Source organism: Python bivittatus, unplaced genomic scaffold, assembly GCF_059951505.1.
Source record: "Python bivittatus isolate LINGU-HERP-01145 unplaced genomic scaffold, Pbiv_v1 ctg000680_np1212, whole genome shotgun sequence".
NCBI classification, from domain to species: domain Eukaryota; kingdom Metazoa; phylum Chordata; class Lepidosauria; order Squamata; family Pythonidae; genus Python; species Python bivittatus.
Window position 1 is genome coordinate 10235610 of NW_028277095.1, and position 23436 is coordinate 10259045.

The 23436-nt window shown below is 47.3% G+C and overlaps 2 protein-coding genes and 1 long non-coding RNA gene across 5 annotated transcripts in view; 1 reads left to right on the forward strand and 2 right to left on the reverse strand.

The window, feature by feature from the left end:
• XPO7 (exportin 7) overlaps positions 1-20430 on the forward strand; it is a 71445-nt gene extending 51015 nt beyond the window's left edge. For both annotated transcript variants that reach the window (XM_088151958.1, XM_088151959.1), the window contains exons 15-28: positions 412-485; positions 819-899; positions 2541-2604; positions 4285-4393; positions 4718-4824; positions 9183-9271; positions 9721-9828; positions 10535-10617; positions 10994-11208; positions 12312-12450; positions 14780-14940; positions 18653-18751; positions 18848-18975; positions 19884-20430. In XM_088151958.1, coding sequence (XP_088008084.1) covers positions 412-485; positions 819-899; positions 2541-2604; positions 4285-4393; positions 4718-4824; positions 9183-9271; positions 9721-9828; positions 10535-10617; positions 10994-11208; positions 12312-12450; positions 14780-14940; positions 18653-18751; positions 18848-18975; positions 19884-19977 — 1551 coding nt within the window. In that variant the 3' untranslated portion in view covers positions 19978-20430. The remainder of the gene's footprint in view (positions 1-411; positions 486-818; positions 900-2540; positions 2605-4284; positions 4394-4717; positions 4825-9182; positions 9272-9720; positions 9829-10534; positions 10618-10993; positions 11209-12311; positions 12451-14779; positions 14941-18652; positions 18752-18847; positions 18976-19883) is intronic.
• On the reverse strand, positions 7323-18724 carry LOC148214419 (uncharacterized). Its single transcript, XR_015798127.1, has 2 exons — positions 18572-18724; positions 7323-11934 (listed from the first exon to the last, which is right to left on the reverse strand). It is a non-coding gene; the product is annotated as an uncharacterized LOC148214419 (long non-coding RNA).
• Positions 20431-20863: 433 nt separating the features above from the next.
• Positions 20864-23436, reverse strand: PBDC1 (polysaccharide biosynthesis domain containing 1). 2 transcript variants are annotated; one of them, XM_088151960.1, is made up of 6 exons: positions 22724-23432; positions 22556-22621; positions 22426-22485; positions 22212-22352; positions 22024-22135; positions 20864-21950 (listed from the first exon to the last, which is right to left on the reverse strand). In XM_088151960.1, exons 1-6 carry the CDS (start codon positions 22763-22765, stop codon positions 21826-21828), a joined length of 546 nt encoding a protein of 181 aa, XP_088008086.1. In that variant the 5' UTR covers positions 22766-23432; the 3' UTR covers positions 20864-21825. The 2 variants fall into 2 exon arrangements, with proteins under 2 accessions (XP_088008086.1, XP_088008087.1); XM_088151961.1 differs by lacking the exon at positions 22426-22485 and having other exon boundaries at positions 22724-23436.

Genomic DNA, 23436 nt, shown 5'->3' on the forward strand with positions numbered 1-23436 from the left:
AAGCCTACAGCAGTGTATGATTCTTGAGGTTTTGGCTTTTGGAATTTGCTGACAGACCATTAAAAAAAAAAGTTTGCACAAAGCAGCTTCATAAGGCCTGCTTCCTGGGCAACTACAGTATCCAAGGTTATCTTCTTCAAGACCAGTTCCTTGGAACTGCCACATAGAGGAGAGGCAGTGGCTGCCAGATGGGGAATTGCAGGCCATTGGAACTGGTATTCTGGAGACAGAAGAAGGGAAGCCACGCCCTTTTTTCAGTCAAGTCCCCAGTGAGCTGCTTGACCCTGAGGCATCCAGACCTGCTTTTTGCTGTGGGGGGACAGGCAGCTGATCTCCTCCAGGAACCTACCTCAGGGTTGAAACTGTGGATTCACAAGACCATCTGAGCTGAAATCAGTTTTCCACTCCTAGCTGTATCGCCGGCTCTCGGAAGTCCTGGGACTGAATGATGAGACAATGGTCCTGAGCGTCTTCATAGGGAAAATGTAAGTGCTTTTGCTGTCCCCTGAGTATTGGCTACATCCTGCAATTTGGGCCTGTATAAAAGTTTTCTGCCCATGTTGGTTTGTTCTGCTGGAAAAGCTATTTGTGGACTGGCAGTCTGCCCTTAAGATTCTCATGCTCCTGCTGCAGGTATTGGTCCTATAGGCAGACCCTGTACATGAGACCATGCAGCTTTTGAACTAAGATGTTCTGATGGTTGAGTGATTTTACCCCAGCATCTCCTGAGCTTCCTGTTGACTAGAATGTTGGGGAAGAGAAAGGGTTGAGGTGCAAGAAAGCAGTCACTGAACAGTGTGCATTTCCTCTCCCTGTAGTATCACTAACTTGAAGTACTGGGGACGCTGTGAACCAATCACTTCCAAGACGTTACAGCTTCTCAATGATCTCTCCATTGGATATCCTTTTCAGCAGACCTCCTTGGGTTTGGGCATGGTGGCTCCAGGCATCCTGTGTATCACCACAAGGGTGCAAGGGTTGGGAGAACCCAGCTTCTTCACTTGGATGTTTTTCAATGTCTGCTATCCCATAACTCATTTTTTATAATATGATTTCTTTCAAAATTACCATTGATTCCACAGTGTAAATTGGCAGAAAAGACTGGCAGTTCTTTCTGTTACAAATTCCAGACTATTTTATGGTTATTTTTAGACTAGAATAGGGTTAGAATATTACTCAGCAGCAGATAAAATATGTCGCTTTAATTACGTATTCATAAGGTGGAGATAAAATTGGGGTGGGGTGGGTTCAAATGGTTCAAATACAAAGATGCGTTTAAAGTAAAGAAACAGACAATTAAAAATTATTTCAGTTCTGTTCCAGTCCTTTACCAAAATATTATATGGTCCTGTCCAGCAATCTCAGCAATCATGATCATAACTAGGGAACAGAATATATTACAGATAGTCCTTGATCAGCGACCACTTGTTCAGCAACCATTTGAAGTTACCATAATAGCATGTGGGAATGACCTTGGGAGACAGCAGTAAGAGCAACAGCCAGGGGAATTATCAGATAAAAGGCAGCTTAGCCCACAACAGGAATGTGGGCAGGGCAGACGTCTCAGAAGGGACCCTCCCTAGTTTCATGAGCTGTAAAGGTGATGGGAGAAATGTACTTTCAGACTTGCAAGATTCTGTTAACATAACCTTACAATAAAGTAGAATTAGTTCATCTGGCCATGTTTCCTGCCTGGACTACCTTGCAAGGTTGACAGTTACGGCAGTGCTGAACGAGGGGACTTACAGTTGTTTCTCATAGTTGCAGCCATCGCAGCGTCCTAGTGGTCATGTGATCGTGATTCAGATGCTTGGTAACTGGCTCGCAATTATGACAGTTGCAGCATCCTGCAGTCACGTGATTGCTATTTGCGACTGGCAGGAGATCACGAATGGTGATCATGTGACTGCGGGATGCTGCAACCACACTGGATTCGCCTAATGATGGTAAGTGGAACTGCTCAACTGCTGTTGTAAGTCAGCACAGTCCCAGGATATCATGGTTTATGACCATGTCGCTTAGCAGTGGAGCTGCCAGTCCCAATTACCATTGTTAAGCGAGGACTACCTGTATAAGGAGATACTTGCAGACAAATACTGTTGCATGCACAAGTTTAGGCATCCCTGGTCAAACTCTATATTTCAGTGAATTCCTTAGTAAACAGAAGCTGAAAGTTAAAAGTGACATCTTTCTGCAAATTTGCATGCATATTTATTGTTTATGTACCAGGTGTTTACAGATTCAGAATAAGAGTGAATGCAGTTTGACCAGCGGTGCTAAGCTTTATTATACTCCTATACCTGGATGGAGAGATCAGCTGATATTCTTCTGATAGTTGGGACTCAGTTCCCAGCAGTAGATCCAGTGACAGTCTATCGGAGGGCTTATTGACCTAATATCTGGAGTCACAGTTTCATGCTACAATTCTTAGCTGCCATGGAGGGGAAATACGATTTATTAATGAGAACTACTTTCATGCTACACCTCTGAAATTTTCTAACTAGGCTGATGTCTTGCTGTTTCCTTAACATCACTTCTACCTACAGCAGCGTTAGGAAACTGGTGAAACTGAGCGCTGTGCAGTTTATGCTGAACAATCACACGGTTAGTTGTCAAGTTGTCTGGCAAAGGAGTCCCCCCATGACTGCTTCCAAAGGCTCTTTCTGGAGGAGCTCTCTTCCAAATTCTGTCAGCGGGTGCCTCCTTCGAAGGACTCCTCTTTGTGATGTGCTTGCCATTCTTCTTTGCACAAGAGTTACCTGAACTGGTGTCCCTGAGTGTGAAATAGACTTTGCATTGCCAGACTGGCAATGGATGATCTGGGTAGTTCACGAATCAGTAGAGGAGGCGAGGACTGAAGCAGCAGCTGCATTGGGAAGCAGGATGAGGGCCTGCACCTGAAGTCCATGCCTTCAGCCTTTGGGGAATTGCCCTGTGGATTATTCCAGAGAATTATCCTGCCAATACTGCCCTTCAGGATTGTCGGAAGTGGTTCTTGGACAAAACAAAGCGTTGGGTTTTCTAGCAAGGCTTCCCCTGGCTGTATGGCCACAGAGCTCGGGGCTCTGACTTTGACTGTCATTGACTGGTAACTCTCTTGAAGGGCCTTGTCAAGAAGGACACAAATGACCTTTTCACCAGTCTATTGCAGTTGGCTGTGGGGTATTCGTATTCTAGCTGATAAAAGTTTTCCAGCATGGTGCCTGCAGAAGGCTTCTCCATGCTCAGGCTACTCAAGAAGTAACTCTGTTTAAGAAAGCCTCCCTCTTCCTATGCTCTGCTGCTGCCCATTAGTGTCCATTAACACCCCCACCCCCATAGTGTACTTCTGGTGTCAAAATGGCCCCCACTTGACCTGGGTACACCAGAGCATTTGAAATCTGTCTTCATCATTTCTCATCCTTACGACCCAGAGCGGAAGATTAAATGGAAAGAAAGTATTTCCTGGTTTCTTGGGTGGATGAATCTGAGCCCTGTGTTTCCATCCCGTTTCACAGGCAGGTGAAGACTCTGGGAACCTGGTTACTGAATTACCATTTTCTGGGTTTGCATAATACATTGAACCATAAACTAGCCAAATGGGCTTGATTTACACAAACCGCTAAGCAACCATTAAAAAAAAGAAAGCAATCTTAAAACTGTTTTGCATTTGATACAAATGTAGCTGATAGATCTTTAACTGATCTAGTTAAGTATGTTGTGTGAATACAACCTCAGTCTTGCAAGCTTGATTCTAGAGCAGTAGTTCTTAAACTTTTGTCCCAATTACCCCTTTTCCTGGTCTTGAATAACATCATTACCCCTACCCCCCAAAACAACAGACTGTTGTTTTACACTAGTGGCAGTGGCAGCCCCAAACTGGATCTTTGATTCACAAATGAGCAATTACAAATTACCCTATTACCCCCAGTTTAAGAATCATTGCTCTAGGAGTCAGCTGCCTAATTCTTAAGGTAGCATTTCAAATAAACAAAGGAATGTTGCTTGTCAAACACCATAAATAATGCAAGTTACATTAAACAGATAATTTTCATTGAAATATGAAAATAAATTGTTTTAGGTGTTGAGTTAGGATTGTCCAGATTCAGTGACAGGCTTTGGATTGGATTCTGCCAGAAGCATGGAAAAAGCCCAGTGTTTGCAATTGTGTAGTTCCTTAGCAAATACAAGGGCAAGGAAAGCAGGAACTTGTGGCCTGATTTTCCAGTGTTCCCATACAGCAAGGATGCATCTTGTTTCTGTCCCTGAACATACCTCATTAATACGATTTTTGTTCTTCAACAGAGTGAGCACTTTTCCTTCTTGGGTATTAACAATCAATCCAACCTGAGTGATATGAGATGTCGGACTACTTTCTATACGGCACTTGGGCGCCTCCTCATGGTGGACCTCGGTACTGCAACCCATTCCTGTGCTCCCAAACACATGCCACTGAGTTCTTCTCATTCTAATCATAACTAATTAGATGGGAACAGTTAATCAGTCAACTTTCTATAAAGCATTATTATTCAATGTGAAAAAGTTCATCCAGTTACCCTGCCCCAAATGTTATCTATTGCAAGTGTAGATCTGAATCTCCTGGAGGATCATAGTATCCCCAAGGTTCACCAGGTGAATCTATCAAATGGCATCATGTTCCAAGAATGATTTTAGATTTTTAGCATGGGTTGCAAAGCACAGGGCTGTTGAAGATAATTGTTTTTCATGTCTCTTCCAGGGGAGGATGAAGATCAGTATGAGCAATTCATGTTGCCCCTCACTGCTGCCTTTGAAACTGTGGCACAGATGTTCAGCACCAACACCTTCAATGAGCAAGAAGCAAAGGTAGGGAAGGTTCGGAAAGGCTCACTTCAGGTGTGTGTTACAATCTTCATAGGTTAGATGAAGGCAATCTAGAACTTTTCAGACTCTTAAGGCTGTAATTCTTCTCTTCCATTGGCCATTAGGGTTGAAGTCCAAAACTTCTGGATGATCTGGATTTCCCGTCATGGTCTAGAGCTACCTACATCCCTACCAGTCCTCTAAACTCTCTGTGTATAGTCTGAGCCATGGACGTTCTGTCCTCTATATTTCCAAGGCTTGGGAGTCTGTTACAGAACTTACCTGTTTGTGGACAATGACCTTACCTGCTCCAACTTGGGCTCAAAGATACGTATGCTTCAAGTTTTGGCTCTGCCTGTTCTTAAAGCAGATGTTCTTTCTTATCACCCAGTTTGATTTTTTTCTTTTTTAACCATTAAGACCCCTTGTCTCTGCCTGCAAAGAAAAATCCATGCTTTTAAGCACTGCCCGCCTGATTCCAACTGGTTCAGACAACAAAGTTCTGAATTTTGTCTCCATATCACAGCCCTGAACCGCCCCATGACAAGATTAGAGAGTTCAGCTCTTCATAGGCAGCAAATACTAGCCTAAATGCTCTCTGCCTTCCTGTCTGTTCCATAGCAGCAGATTTTATACCTAGAAATCCCTGAAACAAAGATGTTAAAGTAGTGTTGCCATGGCTCTTTTTTAATCAAGTTTTTATACATCACAGGGGAAGAAGCCCTCAGATATACTGAGACCTGTTCCACATAGAGCAACACCACCTATCCCTAAGAAAGAGAGGGGCCAACCTGTAAAATAGCAATATGAGCAAGTGTGAATTACAAGAACAATCATTCCAAATCAGTAATGGAAACACATTTCATTTTTAATAATGAAAATGTCCTGCATACCTATTCCTGGGTTTATTCTAATATTCTTTATTCTTGTTATTGTCCAAGAAAAACTATCTGTACTCACTTTCCACTGACCTCAAGTGCCTTAAAATGACTCTGATGCCTTAAACTCTTCATACAAAACTTCCTCTGCATCTTGGAAGCCTGCATCCCAAATATTCCCTTCCCCTCCCAGGCTGTCCCAAACACGGGTCTGGTGCTAGTTCTGAGTGCCTCTTGTGGTTTCACTGCGGGCCTGCTTACATCTTTGTTTCTCTACCACTCTTTCCCCTTAACTTGGGTGAACTTTTCCAGCATTGCTCCTTCCCTGAGTCAGATAGGCAGACTATTCAGAAGACAATAAACAGCTTCCCAGCCTTGGTTCCAGAAGAGAATGTGAAGCCAGTGGCTTTGGCGTTCTTCCTCCTGCACACATGGGCATTGCTTTTCCCTGGGTGAGATCCCAGCAGTGTCTTCTCCTCTGGAAAGGTGACATTTCGGGTTGGAAGGGCCCTTCATATTCCTCTCCTCTGGCACAAAGAGCTTTCCTTGGGTGCCGTTACAAAGGCCGTGGGAAATGGCAGTTGGGACTTGATTTGTGAAGCCATCGGGAAAGATTTCCCAGGGGATGTCAAAGACTTTTTGGCATTGCTACCTGGCTGAGGAGTGGGCTGCAGACTCAGGAGTGCACCCCCCTCTCCCCCCCCCTTAGATCCTCAGGGCGAGCATTCGTGTCCTGCCCAGCCAGGGTTTTGTTAGTAGTGAGCACTTCTGCCTCTCTTGAATTTAACGTCTTTCTACTTCACAGCACTGCTCTTTTTAGAACGGGGATGGGATGGGTGGGTTATGCCCTTGCCTTTATGTGTTTCTCAGGCTGAGATTATAGCTCCAAGCTTCACATACAGACACCAATTTTGGTCCATCCATGGGAGAGAATACAGAGTAAATGTTAAGGATTTTTAAAATCTCTTTTTAATTAGACATTAATTAAAATTAGTTAGAGAAAGAGTTATCAGCAAAGACAAATATAACAATAAGAGTAAAATACAAATGGGTAAACAAGGGATCTAAAATGTCATGGAGGTTACAGTTTTCCAATATCAATTACTTATGAAAAGTGAATGTATTGTATCACTTTAGAAGGCTCACTATTAAAGCTTTGAGGTGAGAATAAATATCAGGAACCCTGATCAACACAGTATATGGGATTTAAGAGATAGGTTTAATGTGCTTTGCATACCTCACCAACTAGAATCTGATATGCCTTTAATTAAGGCAAGGGCATGAGTATTGTATTTTAATTATTGGATAGACATAATATTTTCCTCAGATTCCTTATGCTGAGTGGCTACTTTCACTTGCAGTGGAGAAAAATCCTAATACAAAATCTTAATGACTGCAGTTTTTTGCCTCATTTTGTAACTTCTCTGGGGACAGACAGAGCTAAAGGTGTCCTAAAACAAAGAGTAGCTCTTTAGAATTTTAAATTAGGTGCCTTTGCTTTCATCACCACTAGGCAAAGAGAAGGCTTATACCCCAGCTTTATATCCATATATTCTGACATCAAACCATTTGTTTTGGCCCCCAATTTAGACATCTCTAAATCAAGTTAAAAAACAACAAAAGTGTGTGTTTGTATATCTATTTAACCATAAAATATAAACACCAGGTACATCAATTACATTAGAAAAGTATTCCAGAACTTTAAAATGTCCCAACCCACAAGGCCTGCTGGAAGAGCTATGTTTGAATGGCTTTCCTAAAAACCCAAAGAGCAAGAGCAGTCTGGATATCTGGAAGGATGCTGTTCCACACAATGGGGACAGCAGTTAAGAACCCTACCTCCATGATCCCTGTTGAAGACATTCTCTGAAATAAGGAATAGAGAGACAGAGAGATCTTACTGGACTGGCTGATACAGTTGGGAATAGGCAGTCCCAAAGCTACCCAGGTCCAGAGCCAAGTAACATGACAATCAGTAGCTTGAATTGTATGCAGAAGCCAAGTGACCACCAACTTTCAAAGTAGTGTCAATATATCTGAACTGAGATTGTGCCCATGACTACTATGGACCAGCTACAGCTTCCATCTAGAGCACATTGCAGCAGTCCAAGCAAGAGGTCACAAAGTCATGAGTGGCTAAAGAGAGCCTTCCACTCCAGCAGGGGTCATAATTGGCACACAGAATGGAGTTGTGCAAAGGCCCTCCTAGCGACAGCTACTACTTGCTCATCAAGCCAGAGCTGTGAGTCATGGAGAACCCCCAAATTACAGGTCAGTTGTATCCAAGGGAATGTGACCCTGTCCAGAACAAAAGATGGAATCTCTCTGAATTGGATGGTCCCCACATTTGAAAACCCCTCTCTTTTATTGGGATTGAGCATAAACTTGTTCCTCCCTAACAGCCACCTGGCACTGGGATAGCACCTTGACAATATCACCTGTTCTACCTGCAGTCGAGATGTAAAGTTCAGTATCTGCAAGCTGATACCAGACCCTGCATCAACAGATGACTCAGTAGCAATGGAGGCGAATATGTGTAGCTCAGGGTTGAACTGTGAAGTCCTTGGGGTTCTCTAAGCTTGGTTCTTTTCTTGCAAACGTTTCATTACCTGGCTAGGTAACATCTTCAGTGCTAAAATGGGATGAGGTTTGCTGTCTATTTATCTGCTGACTCAGTAGTTTTACGTAGTTGTTAAATAGGAGCAGGGAAAGCATTGAGCAGTGGAGAAGTCTAGGGAGTCCATCTCTCTCCACCACCACCACCAACTGGAATCAGCTTTTTAGGAAGGAGAAGAACCACTCCAAAACAGTGGACTCCACTCCCAACTTAAAGAAGAATTCCATGAAGGCTACCTAAAGTTCAGCCAACACCAAGATACTTAGTTATTTATTTGATTGACATTTTATTATATTGTGCTCATCCCCAAAGGCTCTTCTTTGAGGACTCCCTTGCTATGATAGACCAGTTTTGGTTTTCTGAGGTTCTGTCCTGAGCAGTTTAGGTTTTGTGAATGTCTGTTCCTCACACTTTATTCAGATTTTCATCTACATTGTTTAATTTTGCTGTTCCAACAGCATTGCATCCTTGACCTGAGCAAGGCTACTGTTATAATGATTTTGTTGGACTGTTTTACACAAGCCTTGGTTTGAGAGTGGATAGGTAAAGAGAATCTTCCCAAATTCTCTCCATCCATAGCAATCAAGTTAAAATGTACCTCTCTGGGAAAGGAAGAATGTAAATTGGGAGTATAGGTGCAGACTCTCCAAGAGGTTCTGTTCCCCTGGACTAATGAGGAGGTGCAGTGTGTGCCAGGTTTTTCCAGAGCTGAGAGAGAAGCCAATGGGCCAAACTCTGTTCTGTTACCATTCTTCCAGGTAACAAATAAAGGTATTGTTCATCTTTGAGGATTTGGGAGTTGATTGTGGTAAGAACGCATGAAGTGATGCTTCTTTCCTCTAATCGGCATCTTTCCCATCATGCAGAGGACGTTGGTTGGCCTTGTGAGAGACCTAAGGGGGATTGCCTTTGCCTTCAATGCCAAGACTAGTTTTATGATGCTCTTCGAGTGGATGTATCCTTAACTCTTGTGCATGTCTCCTCCCCTACCTCCTGGAAATGGTGTCAAGGCTGACTAGTGAATTCTAGAATCTCCAGTTCTCTCTGATGACTCAAGTGATGGTGACTACCACACCAAGCTTGAATTTCCCAGGGCTGGTCAAAAAGCCACACCTGCACGACATAGCAGTTCTGCTTCTGGCATATATGAGTCGGTAGCTGAAATAATGTAGATTCAGGCAGACATGATGAGGATGATGCTTAACACTTATTGACTCTTACCTGAAGTGATCATTTGGCCCTTCTTCAAGCCCTTTATTTGCAAACTGAGTCTGTGGTGTCAACTTTGCAGTAATCTGGCCATCTTGGATGGTCCCACTTGAAGAACAAAGCCATAAGGGGAGAAGTCTTGAATGTCTGAGTTGCTCCTGGAAGTAGTGTTGGTCCTTAGCTTCAGTCTTACAGCTACCCATCCTACATGCCAATCTTGCAGCGGGCTGTTGAGCTCTGGTACCATGACCCAGCCTGCACCACCCCTGTACTCAAGTTGATGGCTGAGCTGGTGCACAATAGGTAGGTGAATTCCAAGCTGCCTCCTTGGATACCTAGATAAATGCTGCCCTACAGGGACTGACCCAGCAGGGGAGAGAGGGGGCACGAGGAGGAAAAGTTTTAATTATTAGCTCTAGAAAACATAAATATTGATGAGATTTTAGTTGAAAGTGCTAGGATGAATTTCCAGTACTTTCAGACAGTCACTAAAGAACTACTAGGGTTCTGCCAGACAGTAAAACAGCTTTAGAGCTAATAAAAGATGGGACTAAAAACAGTAACAGCCAAAATGGGGGCAGGGGCATGCAAGAGCTAATGTCTGATAGCATTTGGCCTCAGGCCAGCTTCCGTGGAAAGAGTCCCACAGGTGCAGTGATTCTTCCTAGACTCATCCACCCTTTCTGTGTGAGGGGAGGGCACCCCGAGGCTTTTCCATCAGTGCATTTGTGGAATTTGGTAAGGGAGCTGGAAAAGGCTACTAAGTATAAGGCTTTTTAAAAGAATGGTAACAATCCATGGAGGGCAGCTTTATGCATGAAGCTTAGCCATGATGACTCAGCAGAACATCCTTGTTCAGAACCCGGGGCCCAGCCCAGGCAGCCGAGCCAATGCCACCTATCCAGTTGTTCAGGGCTTGGGCTGCCCAATCTGGTGTCCCCTTATGCTGTAGCTGCTCATAGTCCAGCTCTGTTTTCAACCAAGGCACAACTCATTCACTTGCTTTCAGGTCCCAGAGGTTGCAATTTGATGTCTCCTCCCCAAATGGCATCCTGCTCTTCCGGGAGACGAGTAAAATGATAACTACCTACGGTGAGTGTCTTTCCCTTCACAGCCATTGGGTTGAGTCAGATTGGAAGGAAGTGCCAAGGACTGCCTAGCCCAGTCACTGCTGTGGCTTTGAATTGGTGGGTGAGAGCTTCTGTTGAAAAGTCTTCAGTAGCAGAAGAGAAGGGAAGCCACGGCAAGAATTTCTCTCCCTTGAAGCCTTTTTCGGTTCAACAGAACTCTGCATTTGCAGTTCTGCCAAGATGATTTGGTTTTGATTAGACTTGACCAAATGCAGCTATTTTTTGGTTACAGTAACATTCTGTGAACATTGACTAGTGGCTTATCAACTTCTAGGAGAATCATAAGAAAACTATCCTTTGAGGGAATGTTTTTGAGATATCTGCCTTTCTTTTTGCAGGAAACCGTATCCTGACTTTGGGGGAAGTTCCAAAGGATCAAGTTTATGCCTTGAAGCTCAAGGGGGTTTCCATCTGCTTCTCCATGCTAAAAGCTGCCCTGAGTGGCAGCTACGTCAATTTCGGTGTCTTCCGCCTCTATGGAGACGATGCACTTGATAATGCCTTGCAAACCTTCATCAAGCTCCTGCTCTCCATCCCACACAGCGACCTGCTGGTAAGAATGCATAGCTCTGCCTCCTGCCGGGCCCTCTGATCCTCACCTTCATCCTGTGAAGCACCTATCACAGTTCAGCTTCCACTTGATGTTTCTTCCCTGAGAATTGCTCACCGCTGTTGCTGATGTGGATCAGTAAGCACTTCAGCATGACCCCCCAAGCTGTGACAGGGTGGAGTTGAAATCTGGACTCTTACATAATGGTGGCATTACGATCTGGCCTTCCTCATAGCGTAATGACAGCTGCGCTCCAAATTGATCTTTGCATATTCTGGTACTCGGACATTTCTCAAGAAGCTAGGGGCAAGTTTGGATTAGAAAGCTAATAATGCCCCTTCCTGAGCAGAGTCATCTTGCTGTAAGCTGCCCCAGCTGAGGGACAAGGGCATTAGCTAATTCGACATAAGTTTGCCCTGGAGATGGGCTGCTTGAGGTATAAGATAAAAGCAGCCTTGGACAAAAACGAGGATTGGTTTCTTACCCTCACTTGACTTCTTGCATAATGCAGCAGTACAAGTTCAAATACGATGTTGGAAACTATGTACTGAATGCAGAATCAAAAATCAGTCTCTTCCCTCCCATTTACCTGTAATGTCGCAGTGGTTGGTGAGCTGATGCCAAGTAGGCCTGTGATCCTGGGAAAAGACATCTTTGGCTTAAGGTGTTCCCAGTGGTTGCTGTAGGGCTTTTCACATCTGATTTACTGCACCGCTCTGTTGCCAAAACCTTTAAATAATAATGAGATTGAAAGGATTCTTAGGGTTAAAGATTCACATGATATAGACGCAGAGGAATATATACTAAAATACCACATAAAACCTCCAAGATGAGGGCATAGTAACAGTTCTACTTCTGTAGTCAGGGAGTTCGCATAAAAAAGGGTTATATTACCTACAGATAATTCGTCAATAACTTGGAAGCTGTACCTTCAGTGGTCATAAAGTAAAAAACTTTGAAAATCACTGCCTCAGAAACTCGGATTGTAGGGGGGGGTCTGGATTGCTCCCCAAGCCCCAGCATGTCTGAATGTGTCACATACCCTGTGCCCATAAAACTCCTCTGAAAACTCTCCTGATGCCTTTCTTTCATTTATCTGTTTCCAGGATTACCCTAAGCTCAGTCAGTCCTATTATTCATTACTGGAAGTTCTTACTCAAGATCACATGAATTTTATAGCTAGCCTGGAACCACACGTAATCATGTATATTCTTTCTTCCATTTCAGAAGGTCTCACAGCACTAGGTGAGTGCATACCTTCTTTATTTTGTAGTTTGAGGGCATCTGTTCAGAGCATAGGAAGGGCTGCGAAAGAAGCCCTGAAAAGTCATCAGTTTATGGTTGGGGGCTGGAATATGCACTGAGATTTTGTTGTTCTCCAGCAGCGTCAAAGGAATGTAGAAGCCAACTCTACCTGATTTAGATACCATCAGAACATCTAAATCTTCCCTTAATTCCCTCATAATTCCTGGTTTGGTGTCTTCATTTTGATGTAAGGATTTGGTTTCTGGGAAAGATGGTCATTTCCTTAATCCGTCATGTGCAGAGTGGGTGATGGAGCAATACCAAAGGTTCATATCTTTATTCCTCTGCCCTCTCTCCATTGGTTTTCTCAGGCAGCCTTAACTAGCTGACAATCAGCTCTTGAGGAGAGACTAACGTTTCTGAAGGATGGGTTCACACTGATAATTTTTGTGAGGCTTGTGCTGGTATAGCCACCCCTGATACAGCATAATGGTCTTTCAAGATTTGAGCACAGAACCATGTATATAAGAGATTTTAATAAGAATTCCACAACACTTGAGATCTATTCACTTCTCAATTTGCCCTCAAACAGTCATTTCATTATGTCTTAGCGAAATTGTCTGTTTGTTTGTTTGTTTGTTTATTGTTAAACTTGTATGCCGCCCATCTCCCCCAACGGGTGACTCTGGGCGGCTCACAATAACAAGAAAAGGAAAAAACACCAATCCTTCCAGCAATGGCTAAAATCCATAAATAATAAAAATAGAAACATACATTAAAAATGTCCTAAAACCCCCCTGTAATTTTAGCCCTAAAACCTTCAAGATGCTGGGAGGGAGGAACCCATCACCCCACCAGCCGTCTCCACAGATGCGAGCCCCCATCCGGCCCCCAGGCCTTCTGGTAGAGCCAGGATTTAACCCCTTTTCTGAAGGCCATGAGGGAGGGGGCACACCGAACCTCGGGAGGCAAGATGTTCCATAGGGTGGGAGCCACAGCAGAAAAGGCTCTCTGCCTAGACCCCACCAATCGAAATTCCTTGACCAGTGGTCAAGGTGGGGTCTGCAACCTGCCCCTTCTGCTGGACCGAGTGGGGTGGGCTGAAATAACCGGGGCGAGACGGTTCTTCAGATAACCTGGTCCTGTGCCATGAAGGGCTTTAAAGGTGATGACCAACACCTTGAATTGGACCCAGAAACAAACTGGCAACCAATGCAGCTCACGCAACAGCAGTGTTATATGTGCCCTCCTAGGGGCATTAAGAACTGTCCGCGCCGCCGCATTCTGCACCAGCTGTAGCTTCCGGATACTCTTCAAGGGTAGCCCCATGTAGAGCACGTTACAGTAGTCCAAACCAGAGGTGACCAGGGCATGAGTGATCATGCGGAGGGCCTCCTGATCCAGGAAGGGGTGTAACTGCCGCACAACACCCAATCGTGCAAAGGCCCTCCTAGCCACAACTACCACCTGCTCTTCGAGCAGGACTCGTGAGTCCAGGAGGACCCCCAGATTACGCACCGGGTCTGTCTGGGGTAGTGCGACCCCATCAAGAACCAAAGATGACAAACTGTTAGATCTTGAGGCTCCCCGTACCCACAGCCACTCCATCTTACCAGGGTTCAGTCAAAGCCTGTTGTCCCCCATCCAGGCCCCCACAGCCTTCAGGCACCGTGAGAGGGCAGTCACAGCACCACTTAAGGCACCTGGGATGGAGATGTATAATTGGGTATCATCAGCATACTGATGATACCTCATCCCATGGTGCCGGATGATCTCACCCAACGGTTTCATGTAAATGTTAAATAGGAGCGGTGAACGCACCGAACCCTGAGGCACCCCACAAAGTAGGGGCCGGGGGCTGGACCTCTCGCTCCCTATCAACACCGATTGGGTTTGGCCTTGGAGAAAGGAGCTGAACCAGCACAACACTGTGCCACCCAGACCCAACTCCTGCAGCCGACCCAAAAGGATACCATGGTCAATGGTATCGAAAGCCGCCAAGAGGTCAAGAAGAGCAAGGATGGATGCACTCCCCATAGTATATACTATGAAACTTACAACAACAGGATCTTCTTCATCTTAAAAACAAGTTATGCTTTGCTTTAACTTATGAGCAAGGCATGCAACCTGTCCCAGGATAAGTCCTGGGTTCAAGAAATCATGCCAAGAGAATAATAGTACATGGTGTTCACAGCTTGCTTGGTAGACATGAGGAACACCGGCCATGAGGCTGCTACTGCCCATCAAGGTTTTTTGGCCAAGGAAATGATCCAACTACTTGTAATGGGCATTTCTGACCCTGTGTAACACTGGCATCTTTTTCTCATAGACACCATGGTTTGCACTGGATGCTGCTCCTGCTTGGACCACATTGTCACTTATCTCTTCAAGCAGCTGTCCCGCAGTACCAAAAAGAGGTCTGCCCCATTGACCCAGGAAAGCGATCGGTTCCTACACATCATGCAGCAGCACCCAGAGATGATTCAACAGGTCAGGACAAGGAGTACAGTGCTAGTGGGTTTTTTCAGGGCCAGCTCCTCGTAGCCCTTAAGTTGAGTAGTATATATAAGCCTAAAAAACTTGCCTAGGGTATTTACACACAGGTCACAAAAAGCAAGTCCTCTATCCCCGTGGAATTACTGCAGAACTTTTCATCTCCCCATTTTCAATATTTGCTTGAGGGTGAATTCTCCAGAAAATGTTTGGTCACCTCCAACTCTCCTTGGCCCAGAGGACAATAGTTTGCCAGGACTGTCTGTCAGAAACTGCTTGTAAGCTCATGCTTATGGTAGCAAAGATAATATCTAGCCATCTTGTTTTCTGACAGCCTCTTTTTCTGTTGCCTTTGATTTTTCAAAGCTTCAGGATGCTTTTCAGAGACTCTTGCTTCCACATTCTGTCCAAGATATTTAAGCTTTTTTTTTTTTAATCTGCGCTCAGTCGTTACCGACTCTGCAGTGACTGCTTGGACGAGTCCTTTTGCAGTTTTCAAGGCAAGGTGTTTCAGAAGTGGTTTGCCAGAGCCTCCTTCCTAGAGCAGAGCCCAGCTGGCGAGCGCGGGAGGCGGGGTTTCCATTGCTTCGCGCCCTTTTCGGGCTCGCGCAGTTTTTCGCGCTTACCGGCAACTGCTCCCGACTCCTTTTTTGCAAGGCGCTGCCAGCATTTTTCCTCCCACCGGAGTGAGAGTACCCATTTATCTACTCAAGTGAGTTTTCAAACTCTTGGGTTTACAGGAACTGGGGAGGAAACAGGAGCTCACCCTGCTAACGCGAAGGCTGGACTCGAACCGCTGAAGCGTCGACCGTTTCTGGCCGGCAACTTTCAGCGTCATTAAGCCGCTGCGCCACCGTGTCCCCCTATTTAAGCTTTAGCTTGATTATTAATGCTTCCAGTGAGTTGTGTGATTTTGTTCCACATACTATTAAATGATTTGTTCTTCTGGCAGTTCAAGGCACTTCCAGTAACTTTCTTCAGTTCAAAGGGGTCAATTTTTCTTCGTTCATCCTTTCAATAGTCCAACTTTCACAGCCATGTTATGACTGGGAGATTTCTTACATCTTGCAACATTCCTCAGCATTTCTGAGGTTGTTAATATTTCTTCCAATAATTTTAATTCCAGTTTCTTTTTGTTCTAGTGTAGCATTTCTCAAGATACATTTCACATATATAATGGATGACAGTGGTTGATCCACATTCTGTTCTAACCATTGCTTCCTGGTCAGCATACAAATTATTCAATTTGCAAATGAGAGGGTCTAGTACACCCATGTTTTTAAGGACTGTGGTCTGTGTAGCCAAAAGTAATTGTATAATCAATAAATAAACAAGGTACGTGTCTTTGGAACTCTCTTGCTCCATTGGACACGTGGAGAGTGATCCTAATGCTTCCTTCTCTTTGGAAACCAGCTTGTACTTCTGGCAGTTGCTCCAGGTATTGTGGAAGCCTAGATTGCAAGAATCTGGTGCATTATCTTGTGGAAACATGAAGAGTGCAGTTGTTTGATAGGTTGAGCATTCCTTAGCACTGCCTTTCTTCTTATGGTATTGTATTTTCCACACTGGCTCATAAACTCTGGGCGGCACTGTAACAGCATCAACTTTCAGGGTTTTAGAACAGTTCCTGCAGCTGTCTTAGCACTATTTTCTAGGGCTCGTTAACTTGGTTTTCAAAAACGTCTGGGACAGTACTTGAGTACTGAGTGGGACTGGGAATCTTTTTTCTGTAGTTCTCCTGTACATTCATGCCTTTTCTTCTTTATATGTTTCTCCATTAGATCTTTGCCTTTGTCTTACCATGCCAATCTAAGAGGTTCCCTTGATTTCTCTGATTTTCGTAAATCCTATTTGATTGTTGTTCTTGTTCAGATGTAACTCATATCTTCTTGTTCTTCTCTGGCATTTGGCATTCACTTAGGTAATTTTTCTTCTGTTGCTTTGGTTTCGTGCGTTTCATCTTCCCTCGTCTGTTTTGAGTGACTGCCATTTTGCTGCCTTTTGCTTTTTGCAACATGACACCTGGTGCTCCTTGGGCACGAAGTGACTCGTGGCAGTCCATTTCGGGGTGCCGATAGCTAGAATATCCATCTCTCCTCTGATGGCAGCAGCTGGACGTCCTTTGGGATTTAATCCAGCCACATCATAAATACCTGTGATTATTTGTCCTCTGCTTTTCCCCAACAGCTCATTGCATACCTTCTGGCCCGAGGGCTCATCTTCCAGTCTCATACAAATATTATCTTGGTTGTGTATGTTCATTTGGTCTTCTTCCACTGGATTGTTTCAGGCTGATTTCTTGTCTAAGACCCTTTGGGGGTTTGCACTTCCAGTTGCAAAGCTGAGAGCATCATTGGGATGCACAAGCTCCTTTACCATACAAGGAAGAGGGTACAGAAAATAGGCATTGTGGATTACTGATTTATAAAGAGGACTGGAAACTGGAGACTATGGAGGCCACCTGGATGGCTTTGGGACCACCTAGGAGGAAAGGGGCGAGGGCAAACCACTTCCCACAATGCTGTCTAGAAAACCATGGACTTGTCCATATAGCCACCAGGAATCAAGAGGGACTCTGATTTTTGCTGTAATGCAGCAAATGCTTGGGAGAAGTGTGAGGTTCTGTGTTCCAGTACAGGAAAGAAACTAAAGAAATGTCATTGTCTTTAAATTAGTCCATCCTTCTGCCAGGGCCTCTGCTCATAGATGTGCTGGAGAGTCTTTCTGCTTCAGCTCCACTGTGTGTCCCTTTCCAATTATGCATCCCAGACAATCTGCTGCTAGGGATGGGATTCAGTAGGGATTTCTACTGGCCAGGGGAAGTTTAGTTTTGAAGGAGAGTAAGGATAGTTTTAAACAGATATAAAGTATTCCTGTCAGGACCCACGCAGCTGGGCAAGATCAAGAAAGCAAAAACTAAACAGATTTCAGTAAGGGCTCTATAATGCTGCTCTGTGGTAAATACAGAATCCTGGAAACTGTAGGAGGAATTTCCCACACTCGTTTGTAGTGAGTAAATTAAGGCAGTGCTTCTTTGAATACCGTATTTTTCCGACTATAAGACAATACTTTTTTCTAAAATCCTTATGCTAAAAATTGAAGGGCGACAAGGAAGTCAGCCAAGGAGAGAACCGCACGGTTGCAAAACTGCCCATATTTTGTGTCTGCAAACAGGCTTCCTCCTATTGCTAGCCTCCAGTCACGAGTGAAATAGCTTGACTCTGCAAACGGACTTCCTCCAATCACGAGCCTTATGTAACTGATGTCAGCTGATGCTGAACAAACCAATTAGAGGAAGTCTGTTTGCAGAGACAAGGTATCGGCAGTTTCACTCGTGATTGAATGTAATCAGTTATGCAAAAGAGCATGGAAATAGAGCTGCAGAGAGACAGTTTGGACCTCCTCCCACCGAGTATATCAGGTAAATGTTAACTAATTACTAAATAAAAATGTGTTCTGCACTATCTTTAAAATATTGATTTCTTAATTTTGAGTTGGAAAAGTGGGGGTCATCTTGTACATGGGGGCGTCTTATTGACCGAAAAATACAGTACTTTTAAATGCTTCTTCCCAGACTTCTCTCCACTGGGCTGAATTACTGTTTATGAGATAAGCTGTCATGACTCACCCACTGCTACCTCTTCTGCTCCTTCCCAGCTTGAGCTCAGTAGGTCTGTACAGCTGACTGGATTGTGTTTGATCCTTCCAGATGCTATCCACGGTGTTGAATATCATCATATTTGAAGATTGCAGGAATCAGTGGTCTATGTCCCGGCCCCTGCTTGGCTTGATACTACTCAATGAAAAGGTAAGGCTTCTGATTAGTGTGGAGTGTTAATGTGGGCTGGAGGTCCTTTGGGCACAGTGTCCCGGATAACTCACTGTGTCAACTTCTCCCTTGCAGTATTTTTCAGATTTAAGGAATAGCATAGTCAACAGCCAGCCCCCTGAGAAACAACAAGCTATGCACCTCTGCTTTGAAAATCTCATGGAAGGCATTGAGCGCAATTTGCTGACAAAGAATCGTGATAGGTCAGTATCTCTTCACAAAATGCAGCCTGCAGGAGTTGAGGTCTGGTGGCCTTATTTGGAGATAACTAACAGCCCTGCCTCCGCAGAGATCCCATCCTCTTTTAGTTGCATTCTAATCGAGGAGTGTCGCTGAAGGACAGCTTAGGACCTGAATTCCAGGACAGGACTGGCCAATCACCCAGGGGCCAAGTACCACATGCCTCCTCCACATGTGGCTCCAGCACCTCTTTTGACCCGTATTGCAAGAAACTACTGCGCTGACAAAATACCTCACTATACTGAGGCTCCAAACCCCATCATAAACTTAACAGAATCAAAAAGGGAAAGCACGCGCATCATTCCCTGCCCACTGTGGCCCCTGGCTCAAAAGGGTTGCCTACCCCAGGAGTGGGGGAAGAGAGAGGGGCAGCTTCAGCCTTTGAATAAGCTGTCCAGCCTGATGCAGCCACTCCTCATTGCTTTGCACAATGCTTTTCCCTCTCAGCAGAACATAAGAAATATCCTTATCCCCAGTTGGAAGAAGTTAAGGAATAGGGTAAATTATTCTTTCACAAGCATTAGGTACCTGTGGTGAAGGAACCCAGTTGGTGCTTTCCCAAATTTATAAAGTAGCTACACTTCGCTTAATTATGTGTTAAAAATTCAGATTTCCAAATTGGAAAATTTCCAACAGTGTCCAAGAGAAAACCGAAGGAAATGGGAGGAGCTGAAGAAGTATCAACTTGCCCTGTTTTCAAAGCTGTAATCCAGAACATTAGAAAATTGAGCTTTTGCCAGAAACTGGACTGTTGATTTTTGTTTTAGCAATTCTTTGGGAATGAATACTGCTCCACCCAGTACCTCTCTGTTGTTGGACGGAAGGGCAGGTCAGAGGTTTGCCCCTTTCCTAACTTATGTTTCTTCGACAGGTTTACACAGAACCTTTCTGCGTTCCGCCGAGAGGTAAATGATTCTATGAAGAATTCTGCCTATGGGGTAAACAGCAATGACATGATGAGCTGACATCTCGCAAGAAGCCACTCTCTGGGCTGGGGAGGTTAACTTTTCCGATGGAAAGACAAAAGGGCATTTCCGATCCCTGCTGGTCCTTGGGGCTAGGCTGCAGGAGGGAGGGGTGTAAAAGGTTCACTAGGAGAGGGTTTTTTTCCTTGGGGAGGCACAATTGGCACCTCCCTGCGTGAATGTCGGAGGAACCCCGTGTCCTGCCACAGCCTGCCTTGTATAAACATGTACATTTTTTCATAACATTTTGAACAAGGTTTATATTGACTCAAGTTTAAAAAAGTGTGACTGAAATTTTTACATAGTGCACCAGTGCTAGAGTGAGGATTGTATGCAAGTGAAGCAGCTGGGTCTCCTGGCTACCTGCCACATTACGGAGCAAGGGGGTGTGAAAGTACAGAGCTATATTTAGTAACCAGTATAGAGGCACAAGTGTAAAATTCCAAATGTATATTTTTCTTATACATCCCTTGGACTTGGACCATCCTTCCCAGCCTTCCCTCATTAGGAACTCAAAGCCATGCCACATTCATGCTGTTCCAAGTGCATCCGCACCCCCTCCCCCCCTTTGCTTCAGTCTGGTCTCCATCGCCAGCTGGGAGGCCAAGCTTGACCACCTCCCTTACTGCACAGCACCAGGCTCTCCCCTCAGGTTCATGCAAGTCTCCCAGATTCTAGGCTGCCGGGAGACAGAGGACTCGGCTATCTTCTTTCCTCCCCAGAAGGCGGCAATGGCAGCAGCCGTGAACCACCTGTTCTTGCACCGTTGCTCACTGAGTGTCCTGGAGCTCCGTCTACTTCTTTGGAAGCAACGGGCAGGTTCTCTGCAACAAGGCAGGCCTAACAAGATGTGCACCGTAACTCCTTCAGACAAATCTGTTTTCCCCCCTAATGCTGCGGTAACATTTCGGCTATTTAAATTTAGTAAAAACAATGGGTGAGACCTGTTCACCTTGTACCTACCCTGTTTTCTTGCTGCTAGTTTTCTGTACCCCCAAGCCCAGATCTAATCTGTCCCTGGTTTCTCTTCCCAAATAGCACCTCCTTGATGGGGGGAGAATTATTTTCTCTGGCGATTGTGTGCTGGGTCCTTTTTGTGTGACCAGATTGCTGGATGATTTGTACGGATGTTTGCTGCATACAGTGTAAGCATTGTGGCTGCAAATAAATTTCAGTGGTTTCTACTGAACTGTGTGGAGCTAGGCCAGAACATTACTCTTAGATGATACCAACGGCAGAGTAACCAGGAGGAGGGGCCTGCCCGGAAACCACCATCCCTGCGCAAGGTACGCCCGAGGACCTGGGCCCCATCTTCAAAAAACAAGCCAGGCGACATGTTAACTTTTGAAATCGCTGTTGTTTACAAGCCAAGACTCAGCCCAGGTCGGTTCTGCTGATCCAGCAGAAGCCGCACAGGCGGTTTTGCCTGAGGAGGGGGCAGGGTTCACAGGCTGCAGGGGGCGTCTCCATCCCTCAGGTAGGAGAGAAAAGGGGTTGCTTAGCTGTCCAGCTCTTCTTTCGGGATGGGCAGCTACAGAAGAGCCCCTTAGCAGAAAGGCACTCAACCGTCGGAGGGTCCGGGATTTCTGAGAAGGCAGACGGGCCCCCCACCATTCTAGGCTGCACCGGGGATGGAAGGGGGGGAAGGGGAGCCAGCGATGCCGCGAGCGGGATGCCTGGTCAGAGGCTTGCTCTGTCATCCAGGGTCAGGCGTGCTTCACAGCCAAGTCCTGCATCTTCCCTCTGGCGCCCGCCAATGGCCCGCAAGATCCCAGTGCGGCTCCTGAGTGTGGCGCCAAGAGAACGGCTCTCCCTCGCCGCACAGAAGCAGCGTCTGAGCAGAGGGTCTCAGCGGGGCCCAGCTGGCTCAGGGATGGGGCCAGCTTCCGGGGCTCCTCCGTGGCGGTACACGGCAGCGTTGCAGCCTTCACGGTTGCGTGCGATCTCGATGGCCAGGAACTGGATCCTGGGCACTGTGGAGGGAGCCCTGGCCGTCATCCAGCCTGCCGTCGGCCCAACCCAGCCCAGCCCTAACCCAGCACTCACCCAGTACGGTGTTCTCCTCAGAGTAGCCACGGCGGCAGTCCAGGCGCAGGAGCGTCCCAAAGTTGAAGTCCTCCACTGCCCCCTCAAACTGCAGGCAGAACGGGCGCCACTTCTGCAGGGAGGGAGGGAAGAGGTCACCCTTGCCCCCCGCCCTTGCCCCCACCCTTGCCCCCCGCCCGCCGCCGCACCTCTTTAGCTGGCTCGGACTTAAGGTCCTCGACGTCTAGCAGGTCGACACGTAGGTCGGCGAAGCTCCGCCGAAAGGCCGCGTAGATTCGGTCGTCGGCCCGGGTGAGCTTCAGGCCCGCGGGGTCCGCGGAGGAGAGCAGCTGCGGGCGAGACGAGGCGGCCGTCAGCGGCGCCCGGCCCCCCGCCCCCCCCGGCCCCGGCCCCGGCACTCACGTGGAAGTAGACCTGCGCGTGCTGCAGGGCCCGCCTGGCCCAGGCCGCCTCCACTCGCGGCTGCGGAGAGAGAGCGCGTCAGCCCCGGGCCCCCCGGGCCCCCAGCCCCCCAGCCCCGGCCGCCACTCACGTCGTTCCCGAAGGCCTCGGCCGGCAGTGAGAGCGCGTGGGCCACGGAGGCCGCTTCCCGGGCGCCCTGCGGGGAGGAGAGGAGAAGAGGGGAAGGGAGGTGAGGTGAGGTGAGGTGAGGCGGCCAGAGGGGGCCCGCGCCCGCTCGGCCCGGCCCGGCCCGGCTCACCAGCGCGCCCAGCCCGCCCGGCCCTCGCCCCGCCGCCGCCATCGCCGGAGCGCCGAGCGCAGGACGGGGGGCGGCGCCGGAGGAGGGGGCGGGCCCGGCCCGGGGCTCTCCGCGGCCCTCCCGCTGGGCGCGGAGACCTTCGCGGCCGCCCCCCCGGCCCTCGCCCTCCCCCTGCGACGGCGCGGGCCCTCCCCGCCGGCCGGGGGCCGAGCCCCCCTCGCAGCGGGGAAGACCGGGGGCGGCTGGGGAGGGAGCAGAAGCCGCCTCGCTCCGCCGCGCGGATCCGCCGGGTCCCGGTCTCTTTGCGCGGCATCCGCGGGGAGCCGCCGCCTGGGCCCGGCGGATTCCCGGGTCGGGTGCCGAGGGGGGAGGCGGCCGTCGAGGGCGCTTCAGGCGTTAGGCCCGGCGGGCAAAGGGTGGCCCGGTGTGCGGGGGGAGGGGAGCGATTCCTTCAGCCGCGGGAGGCTCTGCGCCCGTGAGGCAGAGATCAGGGCCAGCGCCTCGCAGGGCCGGCAGCGATCCCGGGAGGAGCTCTCGCTCTGCTGCCTTGCTACCGGGTTGCGCTTTGCACGAACCCGTTGACGGCCTCCGGCCTCGCAGCTGCCCACAGCGCCGGCGCTCGGAAAGGGCGCCCCAGAGCCGCCTGCGGAGGCCCCGTCCTCTCCGGCCGCCGGATGGGAGTCCGCGCCTGCTGGGAAGCGCCCCCAGCCGCT

What these genes read in the sequence shown, in the direction of transcription:
- PBDC1 (XM_088151960.1), bottom strand. Translation starts at nt 22,765, where the DNA reads ATGGCGGCGGCGGGGCGAGGGCCGGGCGGGCTGGGCGCGCTG. An exon ending in CGGGCGGGCTGGGCGCGCTG is followed by an intron (nt 22,622 to 22,723) that starts GTGAGCCGGGCC and finishes TCCTCCCCGCAG; the next exon opens with GGCGCCCGGGAAGCGGCCTC. An exon ending in TGAGGAGAACACCGTACTGG is followed by an intron (nt 21,951 to 22,023) that starts GTGAGTGCTGGG and finishes CTCCCTCCACAG; the next exon opens with TGCCCAGGATCCAGTTCCTG.